General features: G+C 40.1%; 2 protein-coding genes across 7 annotated transcripts; both read left to right on the top strand.

Annotated features, from left to right (window-relative positions):
• Window positions 1-545: 545 nt before the first annotated feature.
• Window positions 546-6,402, top strand: dcun1d2a (DCN1, defective in cullin neddylation 1, domain containing 2a). 3 transcript variants are annotated; one of them, XM_026145063.2, is made up of 7 exons: window positions 546-681; window positions 2,257-2,473; window positions 2,611-2,779; window positions 3,097-3,227; window positions 3,317-3,399; window positions 4,873-4,969; window positions 5,059-6,402. In XM_026145063.2, the coding sequence occupies exons 1-7, from the start codon at window positions 679-681 to the stop codon at window positions 5,136-5,138; spliced, it is 780 nt and encodes a 259-aa protein (XP_026000848.1). In that variant the 5' UTR covers window positions 546-678; the 3' UTR covers window positions 5,139-6,402. The 3 variants fall into 3 exon arrangements, with proteins under 3 accessions (XP_026000848.1, XP_026000849.1, XP_026000847.1); XM_026145064.2 differs by lacking the exon at window positions 546-681 and adding an exon at window positions 1,282-1,304; XM_026145062.2 differs by lacking the exon at window positions 546-681 and having other exon boundaries at window positions 2,021-2,473.
• A 1,994-nt stretch (window positions 6,403-8,396) lies between these two features.
• Window positions 8,397-12,015, top strand: LOC113007970 (growth hormone-regulated TBC protein 1-A-like). Of its 4 annotated transcripts, none has more exons than XR_003269968.2 (9): window positions 8,402-8,606; window positions 9,125-9,270; window positions 9,366-9,524; window positions 9,615-9,739; window positions 9,983-10,079; window positions 10,685-10,857; window positions 10,950-11,135; window positions 11,406-11,562; window positions 11,893-12,015. XR_003269968.2 is itself a non-coding variant. In XM_026145061.2 (8 exons), exons 1-8 carry the CDS (start codon window positions 8,545-8,547, stop codon window positions 11,505-11,507), a joined length of 1,050 nt encoding a protein of 349 aa, XP_026000846.1. In that variant the 5' UTR covers window positions 8,397-8,544; the 3' UTR covers window positions 11,508-12,015. The 4 variants fall into 4 exon arrangements, 2 of the variants coding, with proteins under 2 accessions (XP_026000846.1, XP_080147173.1); XR_013902477.1 differs by having other exon boundaries at window positions 8,408-8,606; window positions 9,122-9,270; XM_026145061.2 differs by having other exon boundaries at window positions 8,397-8,606; window positions 11,406-12,015.
• The last annotated feature ends 2,431 nt before the right edge of the window (window positions 12,016-14,446 follow it).

The following is a 14,446-nucleotide window of genomic DNA, read 5'->3' as shown; positions in this document are numbered from 1 at the left end:
AGTCGTTCTAGTGAGCTGGCAAGCACAATAAACCCTGACCCTTCTAAATGGAGCAGTGCCATGATGAATGTTATTACACCTGTGCTTACCCTGCAATGGCATTTCAGAAAGGCTGCTCTGACTTTTTTTTTTTTTTTTTTTTTTTTTTTGAGGCTTTGGGTCACCTAACAATCTTGGATGTCTACAACAGTCGTTGTTTTAATGCAGTTTAAATAAATTTCTTCGGTCAGCTGTTCATATGTCTGCCACTAACAGAGCAAGGCAGGTGTGATGTGCCGTGAAGGAGGATTACTGATGCTGTGTTTTACAGTGTGTATTGTGTTGCGGATGGTGTGTGAGGATGTTGGCAGTCAACAAGTGTGTGTCTGTGTGTGTAGCGGGTGAAGGGTGGGGTTGAGTTTTATTTTTAACAGTGCTGAATGCAGTTTTGAGGGAGTTTTCCTGTTTGTGTATTACACTTGGTATAACATCGTATTTGAAAGTGTCGTTTTAACTCTCTTTGCGCGACAAATACTTGCACAAGCCCATATTTTCTAATCAAATAAGCGCAAATAATGCAAATATCAAACGGAGCCTTTACCGCAGACCTCATCTTTTTTATGCAATCCGGCGACTTCCGCGCATGCGTATAATGAACGACAGTCGGACTACCAAACTGGTCAAACAGCGGGTGTAAAAATGGTAGGTAACCAAAATAAACACAAACCCAGGCATTGGATTTAATGCCAGTAAGGTTTGCTTACAAGACTATTGTCGTGGTATTAAAGTACATGATGTGTCGCGTTTTGGCAAGCGTACAGTGGCCATTTACTCGTGTTCGTTGCTATTACAGGGAAGGTCAGTTGGATATTTTAAGAGCAGCTAGCATTAGCTACACGTCCCTTTTTGGCAGTCTGGTAACTTCGGCTGTGAGCAGGTCAGCCGCTGGACCTCAAAGACACACACACACAGGGCCGTTTGAGTTAAGTCCCGGCTAACGCGTAACCACAATGACAGTCTGTTCCCGTGATATTAACCCCATCGTTAATGTCAGAGAGAGAGGCTAACTCAGCTAACGTTAGCCAGTGCAAGTTACTAGCTGGTGTTTGTGAAGACAATGCTAACCCAACGTTACCCTCCTGTAACAGAACAATAATCCGTGCTGCCAGAGCAGCAAACCGGGACAGACACATGACTTCATACATCGTTATTGACTCCATCAGTAATGGAGTTATTAGCAGCTCGGTGAACTCAGGTTGAGGACATGCTGATCTTCAGTGAGGTGTTCAGACGCTGCAGCTAGTTGGAGGACATGGCATAGGATGGTGATTTTTTATTTATTTATTTTTTGCAAAAATAGACAGAACTGTTTAAAAGCTTTTCTAACCTTTTGGATCAGAATACAGCATCACAAATATTAGGTAGACTTGTCCTCAAACGGTCCACAATCCCAAACTTATTCGTTTTATTTTCATAGTAGAAATTAGACTTTGGAGCTGCTAAAATAACTTTTGGCAATTTTTTCTTTTAGATTTATGGCTTTAATGATTGATTGCTGGTTAATTTCTGCTGGAGAGGAGATGGTAGTTGCACACTAGCACAAGTATCTCTGGAAAGGTTTGGTCTAAGATATGATAAAAACTTGTTATATGGCTGTCTATAATTCAGTGGTGGATTATTCTAAATGAACATTACTGATTTTAGCCAAGAGAAGTGCACACTGAGTAATTTCTTTTGTTCTTCTGTCCGTAATGAATTAAAATCACCTTATAAGTATTTATGTAATGAAAGTGCACTCTATATTTTTATGTAAGGGGTATTTGTTGAGTATTTCTGGTGGGGGGCAGCTTGTGTTTCACTCCAGACTTGTTGCACCTCTGGGTCCTTGTGATGGCATCCTATGTCCCTACTCATGTTACAAGTATGAATGTAGTTATCTGAGGGGCCCTCCAAGGTACAGCATGTGCTTTGAGAATCCATAACAACCCCTTTCAGAAAAACCCACCTTGTTTTTGGAAAGGACGTCATTACTACCAGCGCGTCTTGGCTCAAAATTTGTAGCGCGTTTGTCGGCGTGACTGACTAACCTTTTGAAATATGTGCCGGAGTATTCCTGAGCGTGTCCCAGTCTTTCTTCCTGTTGCCTGAATGCCTGTGGAGTTTTATGTTTCGCTGTGTGTTTTTGTCTGTGTGTCGCTCTGCATTTGTGTGGTTCTGTCTGTACTGACTGGTTTGATTGCACCGGTGCCTGACAGCCCCTGTCCTGTACTTGTACAGCATAAGCTGAAGTCTTCGCAGAGGGACAAGGTACGGCAGTTCATGTCCTTCACACAGGCTGGGGAGAAAACGGCCGTGTACTGTCTCACACAGAATGACTGGAAACTAGAAGTTGCTACAGACAACTATTTTCAGAATCCAGAGCTTTACTGTAAGGAATCCATGAAAACCTCAGTAGACCGTAAGAAGCTGGAACAGCTCTACAATCGCTACAAAGGCAAGTAGGATCTTAAAATACAGTGTTTAAGGCTGTAATTTTGTTTACAAGAACAGTGTAAAGATCCTTATTCCAGAAGAGTTACAGACACTGCTTGCTTGAGTATTTCGAGTGAAACTGTGTTTTTGTCTTGATAGATCCCCAGGATGAGAATAAGATTGGTATTGATGGGATCCAGCAGTTTTGTGACGACCTCTCACTGGATCCAGCCAGCATCTCTGTGCTGGTTATAGCGTGGAAGTTTCGTGCCGCCACTCAGTGTGAGTTCACCAAGAAGGAGTTTATGGATGGAATGACCGAGCTGGGGTGAGTGTTGACATGAACAGCACGTGACACGCTCTAAAGTGGGACAAAAACACTCTTACTGAAGTATCTACGCATGGCGGTTCTCTTAGTGTTGCTCCAGGGAGGGAAGGCTGTCTATTTATACATCCGCCCACAGCCTGGGTATACTGTGTCTTCGTGGAACGACTCAATGAAACAGTTGCAGTGTTTTGACTTTTGAGGCTCAGGTGTCCGAGTAGGCTTTCAGGGCACTGAATGTTAGAACAGTTTTGTTTGTCCATGTGTTGTGATTTGTGTATGTGCTGCTTATATTTTCTTTTCTTTTCTTTTTTTTCTAGGTGTGACAGTCCAGAAAAACTGAAGGCACTTTTGCCAAGATTAGAACAAGAGCTAAAAGATAGTGGAAAGTTCAAGGACTTCTATCAATTCACCTTTAACTTTGCCAAAAATCCTGGCCAGAAGGGTCTCGGTAAGTTCACGGATTGTGACCTAACAATAGATTTTTGACTAATATTATAGATTCACAAACATCTGAACAAAGTTGTCTCATTTGTGTAGATTTGGAGATGGCCGTAGCCTACTGGAACCTGGTCCTTTCGGGACGATTTAAATTCCTCGATCTTTGGAATAGATTCCTTTTGGTGAGTCAAAGGAGTAAAACTGGGCACGATGGACCCTGAATTTTTGCTTATTAAGAAATCCGTAATGTTGATTTTTATTGGCAGGCGCAGTGTTTGGATATTTGGGGCATTATTTAAAAAAAAAAAAGTGCAAATTATTTTTTATTTTTGTTTGTTTTTACACTGATGTATGTATACAGATTTTAAATGTGAGGAAGGAGCTGTGTTCTAAGAGCTGAGATACTACTACTGGTATTTTTAAGAGAAAAAGGTCAGGTGATGTCCTCATTACACCTAAAAAGGTGTTCACTTTTCCCCAAAAAGTCACCAAGATTGTAATTCTTTTTAAACCTTTTTAAGTGGCATTTTATTTGCTCCAGAATAAAATGTGTGTGTGTGTTTTTTTTTTTGTTTTTTTAAATCAGTTAGCCAAACTTTAAGCCATTTTAATCCTCTAATTAAGGAGGAATCCATTCTAGAGGCCTGGGCCATTATTCCGTTAGATACCTACGTGATCACAAAAACTAGTGGGCAAAACCAGATTGTTTCCACCATGATGTTTCCACCAACCCTGCACTTTTCAAGAATCTTAGTCCGAAGCAGGTGTAAAAGTCCAAATTCAGACCATTTCTGCCGACAGCTTAGTCAACACAGCACATTACATTAAAGTACCAGTGGCGTAATGTTTGAGGCAAACAGACATTTAGATGTCAGAGTTATTCAGATAACATAAGCAGGCTGCTGCCAGGGGGGTGATTGAGTGGTTTCAACTTGTAGGAGTTATCTTTTTGAACATACTGAAGAGCTGTACCATGACTTGCAGTTTTTTGTTTGGTTTTTTGGACCACAAGCCTGCAGCTGTCCGACAAAACTACACCCACTCTGGCAACTTAAACAGTTATATACTGCTAATAAAAATCTGCCTAGCTGTGCTGGTTTGAAGGGATTTCTTTTCAAAGAAACATCTTTGTTTGGTTTTTCCACTTTTCTTTGCATCGTTTCATTAACAGAGGCTGTCTGAGTTAGTGTATGATTTATTGTGCTCGTTATTTCTTTCCTAGCTCTCTTATTGCTTGTTATAAAGTTGGACTTGGCCGTCTGTGTGTTCTTGCGCTGCCTGCACAGCTCTTAATTTTCTTATTTCTGTGTCAGTAATGGCAATTTTGTTTACTTTGATCCTCCAAATCTACTCCAAAGCAGAACTGACAAATTAGGCGGACATCAGGAGAATGTTACAGATTTTTTTCTTTTATTGAGCGTAAAGTCCAGTCTCAAGACTGCTTTTCAGAAATACTGACTTAGGTGTTTGGACCAGGCTTAGCAAAGTACAGTTGGTGCAACCTGTCCCTGGTGTTTTGGTTGAAACAGAACTCTAGAATTCAGTCCATCAGTTATTTACAGTGACAAAAAAATCTATTATTAAAGATGGAAGGAAATGAAAACATGTGAAGCTGTTTCTGCACCTGTGAATTTACCAGGACTCGTTCGTTTCAGGAACACCATAAACGATCTATCCCAAAGGACACATGGAACTTGTTGTTGGACTTTGGCAACATGATAGCAGACGACATGTCAAACTATGATGAGGAAGGTGAGCCGGCACAATCGATAATACATGCTTCATATTTAGCTCTCGTCCATCACTGTGACACTAACGATATTTCGGTGTTTCTCACCCAGGAGCTTGGCCAGTCCTTATAGATGATTTTGTGGAATTCGCTCGACCAATTGTAACAGGATCAAAACGCAAAACTCTCTAAATCTAATCCCGACTCTGGAAAACCAGAACATTGTTTCTTTTACAGTGACTTGATAGTTTTTTTTAAGACTTGTACAAAAGAGAAAAAAAAAAAGAAAATTGTAGACTTCAGAGTGAAAACCGAAGCACTTGAAACTGTCAGGAAACCACCTTTCAGGGAGCTGAGTATAAACTACGAGAACAACTGGCCACGTTTTCTGCCCTCTTGAGTCTGAGGCGTCATATGGACATTGCCAGATTCTCAGTATCCTGGATGCCCCTGTGCTCTGCTCCAGGAGGAGCACTACAGCCCCCATAGGTGGGCATAGACACAGCACTGAGAGGAGGTTCACTGGCTGCGTGTACTCTGAATGGACTGGAGAAGCTGTGTGTTTTAAGATTCTTCCTAGTCAACCGTGTCTCAAAGCTCTGAGTGACTGTGCAAAGTTCCCATGTCTTATTGTCTTATTCTAACCTTGGGACAGAGTGCTCACTACACCAGCACCAACAGAACTGTTGCAGTTTTTACTGTACATACTGTATCTATTGGGACAGTTTACAAAGAGAGCTATATGAAGAATAATATAAATATGTTCAATTTATAAATACAAAAGATGATTGTTTTATGTACAGTAAATGCTAAGTTCTCTAACGGGATGCCTCAATATTGTGGATGATATGCTGTTGGTTAAATTGTTAGGTGGCTCTGTTAAGTCATGGAATTGTGAGCTTCTCATCAAAAGCATGTTGAAACACATTTTACGTCACCCCTGGCTGGTTACACCAATACATTTTCACTAAAGTAAAGGCAGTACTTTAATTTAGATCATGGATATGGGGTTGTGTTGTCTGAATAATCTCAGTGGGGAGTGGGTCTTGAATCCTAAATGTCACATAGTCGACTTTCTTTCAGAAGCAATTTTGTTTTTTATCAATTCATCACTTTGATGCGTTTTTTATGCTTAAACAACTGTTTAGCAGCACTTGAGAGAAATTCTGAAATTAGGAAACGACTGACCTTTAGGATTGCATGGCACATATCTGTGTGTTTAGGCAGTGCAAAGCCCTTAATACAGAAATCAGGACACTAAAGAGGGCGACAACAGGACGACAAAGTAAGCCTTAAGATTAAAAATCTGTCTGTTTGATATTTGTATTTCTGTTTAACCCCATCTGTTCAGTGTTCCTGAAGGTAGTGAAAAATAGAAAATATTGTTGATACATCGTGTAAGTAGCCTAATATTGTTCATTTACGAAAGATGAATAAAGCATGAGTTTTTCCATAATGATGTGTGTATTTAGCTCTTTTGCTGCTGATGAGAAATATGACGCTTAATATCACAGATACAAAAAACAACTGCTAAAGAGTACAAAAAAGCACAGTTACAGTGAAGGCAAGTCGACACTGAGGGGGGGAAATGTTTGGAAATACCAGAAAACTGCTTCTCATTTAATATTTTCTGTTTTTCTGGTAATTCTCTATAAACTCAAGACATGATTGTGTAGGTCAGCAGTTTTTCAGACTAGCCTGTCTGCCACATTCAAAGTCACTTAAATCACCGTTCATCCCCATTCTGATGCTTTGATTAAGCTTTATCAGGTCACCTTGACCTTATCTACATAACTAAATGCATGGAGTTCCTGCCACGTGATTGGCTGATTAGATATTTCTGTTAACAAGCAGTTGAAGTGGCGTTCTCTTGTGTGGCATCATCTGCTTTGGGATCATATGCAACTCATGCACAACGCTGACTTCTAGAGGCAAGTCACATTTATGTTTGTAGGTTGAATTATTTAAGCTACCCTCATAGGTCAATCAAATGTATTCAAGTATCATTAAAATACTTTTTCACCAGAAGTAATTCAACTCCAGCAAAGTTTCTTTTAGGGCTAATATGGCTTAAGGGTTCATCTATTTATTTCCAGGGATCATCTTTGTAAATAATTAGAAAGTAAAAGCTCTGTTAATAACTGCAGTACTCCTATAAGTTTCTGACTAAAAATAAGTGAAATAGGAAGGTACAACAATGTTGTTTCAGAGGAGATAAATCCAGATTACTTTCATAATATGATTCCACAAAACAGGACACATGACTGTTATTTTTTTTTTAAATCTGTTTGCAGTTAAACTAATTGTATGGCGCATATATTGTTAAGAGTACTCCGTGTGGAGTGCCACTATAGCTCAACTGGTTGCGCTGAGGGCTAGTGACCTGGGTTTGAGTCCACTTTGAGCCTTTCTCCGTCACTCTATGCACTGTACTACCCACCAAAGGGTGAGACAATTAAGCTAAAAACAGAGTGTGGAGTGTAGACCAAAACTGTGTATAAAAGATGGCTGTAACCCCCCATAAAATCACCCACTGGTTTATAAAGTCCTGTTTTGGGGCCTTGAGGATGAGCATTCTTGGTGTTTTAAAATCACAGGCGGTGAGTGACACTGCACGCTCATACTGTAGTAACTAATGCAGCCACGCGCTAAAGTGTTCACTGTTTTATTTACCAGTTTTGAGTCTATTTGGGACTAGAGTGTACAAACGAGTCAGTTTGTGTTAAAACTGAGACTTAAAAGTGTCATATGAGAACATGAACCTACCAGTGGGCTTACTGAGGTCATAAAAGAAGAATGCAGGTTTAAGGCACTTCAGCATTTCAGGTCATTTTTCTGACCTGGAGGCTACATCCATCCCCATCTTTTTTAGTCTTTTGTTTAAACTTTATTAAACTTTATAACACAGGACATGGCCATACAACACGAAAAATATGCCAAGTTAAAATTAACAGAATGGAAAGGCATGTGTCCATCTTATATATACAGTCTTTTATATCAGGCTTTTTAGATGCCAGCTGTCTGTGTGTTTGTCAAAAATAATGTTGAAGTAAGGTGAGACTGATCCACAGTAATGCTGTCTAATAATTCATTACTTCGGGCTACACGTTTCAGAACACGATGTATTCCAAATATAAAATATTGGCTAAGTCCACCTATCATCTCTGTGTTAATAATATGTCTGCCAAACAGATCAGCTTTGAAACACTGGAAATTTGGGTCTGGCTCCAAATCACTTTAAAGAAATAACAAATTTACCTGCTGAAGGAAATTAATAAAATGTTGGAATTACAGCCAGCAGAGGACATAAGAGCAAACACCACAGTGTCTCTTCCTCCAACTGTTTTGTGTGCGAACAGAAGTACACGCCTGTGGCTGTTACCTGTGGGTTTCTTCATACTAGCTCCTCCTCTCAGCAGTGGCTGCTGTAAGGTGAGCCATAGGAAACTCAGACCGCTTTGTTATTTACCTTGACAGCAGCTGGTTCTTTTCCAGGGAATAAAAATGGAATAAGCTTCCTGCTCCCAGTTGTTTTTTTCTTTTTCTTTTCTTTTTTTCTGCTTTCTTGGACTACTTTACCTTTAGCACATGAGACACAATGGATGGGGAAATGAAAGGAAATGCTATGCAGGCTCTGGCCGATTATGATGACAGTGACAGGTAAGCTTTGTTTGTTTCATTGCGTTTTAAAAAGTTCATTTTCTCTTTTCTTGTTTCTTTTTTTATCTGTTTTGTTGTCGGCCTGTGTTATTTAGTCAGCATATCTGCCTGCAGCTTCCTCACTGGCAACCTTTTCTTTTTTTTACAACATCTTTCTTCCTCTTCAGCTTTTTGTATTTCCACTTCACATTTCATCTTATAACGTGTAAATCTACCATTAAAGTTTGTCACCTGTTGGCTTTTAAGGGACAGGAGCTTGTCAGAGTTTTTACATTTTTCTCCTTGCTCCCCTAAGAAGTAATTTAACACTTAACTATTCATCCAGCTGGAGCATTTGATCACTCAGCTACAGAAACCCTACCCAGTGGAGGCAGTTTTAGAGTCTGCCATCACTGAATAGGAGAATGAAAGAAGGGAGGGGAGCAAGCAGGTCCACCGGCAATCCTGATTTCACAGCGTCTATGAGTGTTATGTGTAGACCTTCACTGGTGGAGAACTGTGTGAATTTGTCCCAGCAGGATTGACGCCTACGGTTTTGAGAGACGTGGCGATTTCGACTCCTACAAGGAGATGATGAATCAGTATGTAGATGTCCTCAACAGGAGGTCCATGAGATGGTCAAAGCTCCTTCAGGAGAAGCCTCATGTGGAGAAGAACTTCACAGGTACAAAAACAAAAGACACCTCCATGGGTTTTGTTTGCTTGTTCGTTCCAGCTCTCTGGTCGTGTGATGGGTAATAATAAAACATGTTTTGGCAGTGAAGAGGTTTGTTCGTAAAGGTGTGCCTAATGAGCACCGTGCCAGGATCTGGATGGCGGCTAGTGGTGCCCAGGAACAGCTGGAGAGTAAGCCGGGTTATTACCAGTCTCTGCTGGACATGGAGCATGACACCAAGCTGAAAGAAACCATTCACACAGGTGCACCAAAACTGTCGCAGCATACAGCATGCTCTTTCAATGCTTAAATTATGTCCCAATAATTCACTCACTCTTTCTGCTTTTTAAAAGATATGCACAGGACCTTTCCTGACAACATCCTGTTCAAGAGCAAAGCAGAGCCAGGCATGCAGAAGGCTCTGTTCAATGTGCTGCTGGCCTACGGACACCATAATCCTACAGTGGGCTACTGTCAGGTGAAGAAAATGCAGTCAGCGACAAGCTCTGACTCTCCTAAGATCATGTCTGTTTACCTAAAGATCAGGGCTGGCTACTTCCTTATTTAACCAATGCATGTGTAGGATTTTCCGTCTTAACCTTCATCTGTTAGCTCTTATATTGGTCAGTGCACTTATTCAATGTAAAACCTGGCATACTGTATGCACACACAGCAGGAGTTCTTATTCTAAGCGATCCACAGCATGCTCTTTCGTTTTTAGGGCATGAACTTCATTGCAGGCTACCTCATGATCATCACGAAAGACGAAGAGAAATCCTTCTGGCTTATGGATGCACTGGTGGGCAGGATACTCCCAGGTAAGGTGACAGTTAACGTCGGCTTCCTTTCAGAGCTCTTTTTTTTGTTTTTGTTTACCCCACAGCAAACATCCCCTACCCTGCACTGTTGCTCCATAGGTTAAACCAGTTCCACTTTAGAGATGCAGGGTTTTCAGTGTTCGTGTCGAGGGCCAGCGGCAGCCTCAGCTAACATTTTGCAACCACAACAAAGGAAACGTACAGCAAAATGTCAAGGCGGCAGAGAACGAGACCAAAGATGCGCTTCTCTTCCGTTTTACTTCTTTTTCTTTTTTTTTAAGTTCTCATAGCGCCTTCCTAAACTGACACTCGGTCTATAAAAATTTGAGATCTTTTATAAAACAATGCTCCAGACCATCATTATTTATTTCTGTTCAGTTTATTAAGCAGCAAATTAACTGTGAGCATGTGAGTCTGTTTTTCTGAGGTACTGGGGATAAAATAATAATCAGTTAGCCTGATCTTTTCCTTAAGGAGGGCTGTTAAATAAATAAATGTAATTCAAAGTTTACATAATAATAAATATTATCTATAATAAATAAATGCACTACAATGGCTTTCAATTGTGCAAAAGAAAAGGAGGAATTCATCTGAATGTGTTGCAGACTACTACACCCCGGCCATGTTGGGTCTGAAGACTGACCAGGAGGTCCTTGGTGAGCTGGTTAAGGTCAAAGCTCCTGCAGTAGGACAGCTCATGGCCCAGTACCCTGGCATATGGACGCTGGTGGTGTCTCGCTGGTTTATCTGCCTCTACATCGATGTACTCCCTATCGAGGTGAGGCAAAAGCTGCGCTTTAGTGGAGGGGTCAAACTAGAAGCATGTGGCGATCATTTAACTGACATCCACCTTCTGTCTTATTCTTGCAGACTGTTCTGCGGGTCTGGGATTGTCTTTTCTACGAGGGATCCAAAGTACTTTTCCGCGTGGCTCTTACTCTCATACTTCACCACCAGGCAGAGATCCTGAGAGCGCGCTCTTTGCCTGACGTGTGCGAATGCTTCAAACAGATCACTTCTGGGGCTTTCACTCTAGACTGCCACACCTTTATGCAGGTGAGATTGCCAAATACAATGACGGTTAGGAAGGGGCCAGAGAAAAATGACACTACTTATGGTCATAAAACATCTTTTTTTAAAGAATACTTCCCAAAAAAGAAAAACAATTCATGGGGAAGTGCTACATTTCAGCTATTCTAACTTCACCAGTCCATGAGACTGTGCAGAAGATAATCTGTTAAAAGTATTTACACAGTTTTAATTGTAGTTTTTATTTTTATTTTGAGTAGAAAAAAGCCTAAGCACTCCTTAAATGTTCCTTTGCAGAAGATCTTTACAGAACCTAAGAGTCTGTCGATGTCGACTGTTGATAAACTGAGAGAGAAATGCAGACAACAAATTCTCAAGGAGGAATCAGGACAGCCATGAGGTTCAGGACACTTTCCCCTTATACTGGATTTAATAAAACAAAGGCTCAGGCAGCGTAAGTAACACTGTACAGTCAGGAACTGTATGAAACATACATGTTGGTGACTCTTCTGGTTACTTCTGTGATTTATACTTTGTTACACTCTAATCTGGCAGACTGGGTATCTAAATATGAAGGCTTATGCTTCTGAGGCTTTTCTTTTGATTTTGACTCCAATCTTTCACCTACTATATTTGCTGCTATATATACAGAAGTACATTAAGATCATAACACCGCACCAAACAGCATTTACATGTGTATTTTCTAAAAACACTTTTGCTTTGGTGATTATGGACGGATCACTTATTTTTACTGTGAATACTTTGTTCTGTCTCTTGCCTTTAGGACTGTTTACAAGAGAACGTAAAGCTGAAGGGTCACGCTTTTAATGTGGTGGTTTCTGTTTAAATTTATGGAGCTCAGTCTCATTTTTCACTTTTTGTTGTAAAATAAAACCCATTAACTTACCCCATCTGCTTCCTCACTTTGCTGAATGCTTCTGCTAAATGGTAGCATCAGTATTATTTGTGTGTGTCAGTCATGAATTCAGGCATAGTCTACAAAGCTATTAAAGTTATATGCTCACCAGCCACTTTAGTAAGTACACGTTGCAATGAGTGGGATTTCATGGTACAGATTCATAAAAGTCATGGAAAGATTTTGGTCCATATTGAATGATAGCACAAAACAGTTGCTGCAGATTTTTCAGCAGCGACTGTCGGATTTGTGAATCTCGTGTTCCACCACAGCCATTGAACCACTGAGAGAAGTAAGGATGGATAAATGTTTTCTTGTTGTTTAGTGTGAACTCTGATCCTACCATCTGAATGTCACAGCAGAAACAGGAAACATTTTTCCAGTCTTCTAATGTTCAGCTCCAGTGACCACATGTAATTATAACCTGTTGCCTTTTTTTTTAGCTGGCAGGAGTGGCACTTGGTGTGATCTTGGTGCGTGTTAAGGGATACTTCTCTTCTGTTATTTGCATTACTGCTGCCTTCCTGCCAGCTTGAAGCAGCCTGGGCATTCTACCAAGGCACTATAACACATTCAGAGTTGTTCTTATCACCGTCCTTCCCCATTCTGATGCTCAGTTTGAACTTTGGCAGGTCATCTCGACCATGTCTGCATGCCTGAATGACAGTTGCTGCCACACAATTCGCTGATTAGATATTTCCATTAACGAGCAGTTGAATGAGTTTATCTAATTAAGTGGTCAGTGAGTGCAAGTCTACAAATGCTGTGTTGGACAAATTACCTCAGTGATACAGATAATGTTGTTCATTTTAGCTCACAGTGCTTTGTTTCTGTTATAAATAGATAATCAGTTACTATAACTGGAAACTGTGATCTGCAATCTTTTACTAAATGCGATAGAAGATCTGAAATCTGCAGAGGCATACACTGACCCTTTTTCTAGGCCATAATTAGGGCTGTGCGATATGACCAAAATCTCATATCCCGATATAAGAATTCTATCGTCACTAACGATATAAATCACAGAAATGTAACATTTTCTGTAAATTCTGTGAATGTCGGACAGCTCGTCTTTCGGGAAGTGTTTCCAGCTGCGCGTCATGTAGCTGGAGTCCAGTGTTTTAACCGATGCATGAAACTATACATTTTTAGACATAAGTTGTAAAGGCCGCCGTTTTCTTTGTGAGTATTTATTACACGGCGTGCTGCGGGGAAAAGCCTGTTCTAACGTTTGAGTCTAAGGTTTATTTTTTAGCACCTGGCGGCTCTTTTTTAAATTCTCATCCGTAAATAATCTGCTCTTTCACGTGATTCAGTTTATTTTGAAAGGTCTCAACAGGATCTTGAGCTTTATTGTGAAAGGTTTATGTGGAACATAAACAAGCGGACATGCGATACTGTTACCGTCGTTGTTGCTAACCACAACGCAAACAAACAGGCGCTTGTCCATCTGTAGTGTGGTTCTATTAAATATAAGGGAAAGAGAGAACTTTAAGAAATTAATATAGACACTACAGTGACCATCAAAACGATGAAAAAATATTGCCGTAAACAGTTTATTTTGCGACACCACGAAACAAACGATAACGTAAAATGAAATGATAGACGTTTTTATATCGTCATCCGATATATATCATTATATGAACAGCCCTAGCCATAATAGTCTGTAAACTATCATAAAGTACAATAAGTAAATATTCAAATGCAAAATGAATGTAGATAATACAGATAAACAACTTTTGAAATTAAAATGCAAACTATAGAATAGCTGATGTTAGTAAACCCAAATCCCCAACAGCTATGGATAAGACTGTGAGGTGGCGGCTCTGCTATAAAAAAAAAAAGTTTCCAAACAAGTTGGGGCGATATGTAAATAAAAACCAAACGCAAATGATGTGCAAATGATCTGAACACCATAATTTATCAAAAATATTAGAAAGACATCAAACGTGACACTGGTGGATTTTACACCATTATGGCACACCCACCTTTACTGGACACAGGGTTGTAAAAGTACCTCTTTGTAACTGTTTTACATTTCCTCATGTTCCCATTGCATCACATAACCTGGTTTTGTATCCCTTTTTCAGTCATTTTGTGCCTTATAGGATGTGTTGTATCCTCCATGACCACACCCTGCAGATCCAGTCTCTGCATGGACTGATGCAAATTTGCTGTTTCCAAGTGACATTTACATTATTTAGTCAACACGTGCGTTGTAACAGGCTCCCTGTTGCTCGGGGACTGCTTTGACAGTCAAACACCATGTTCATTTAACTTCCCTTAACCTCCCACTCTTTACTCGCAGGTATGAACTTGGCTATTTGCTTTGTTCTTTTAACTTTATTCAAATGTCAAAACTGTGGTTAAAACACAGTGAATATGTTTGTATTCTCTAAAAAAATGATATTGGAATTTAGTC

Source organism: Astatotilapia calliptera, chromosome 16 (assembly GCF_964374335.1).
Source record: "Astatotilapia calliptera chromosome 16, fAstCal68.1, whole genome shotgun sequence".
Taxonomy (NCBI): Eukaryota; Metazoa; Chordata; class Actinopteri; order Cichliformes; family Cichlidae; genus Astatotilapia; species Astatotilapia calliptera.
This window is presented reverse-complemented; position numbering and strand designations above follow the sequence as displayed.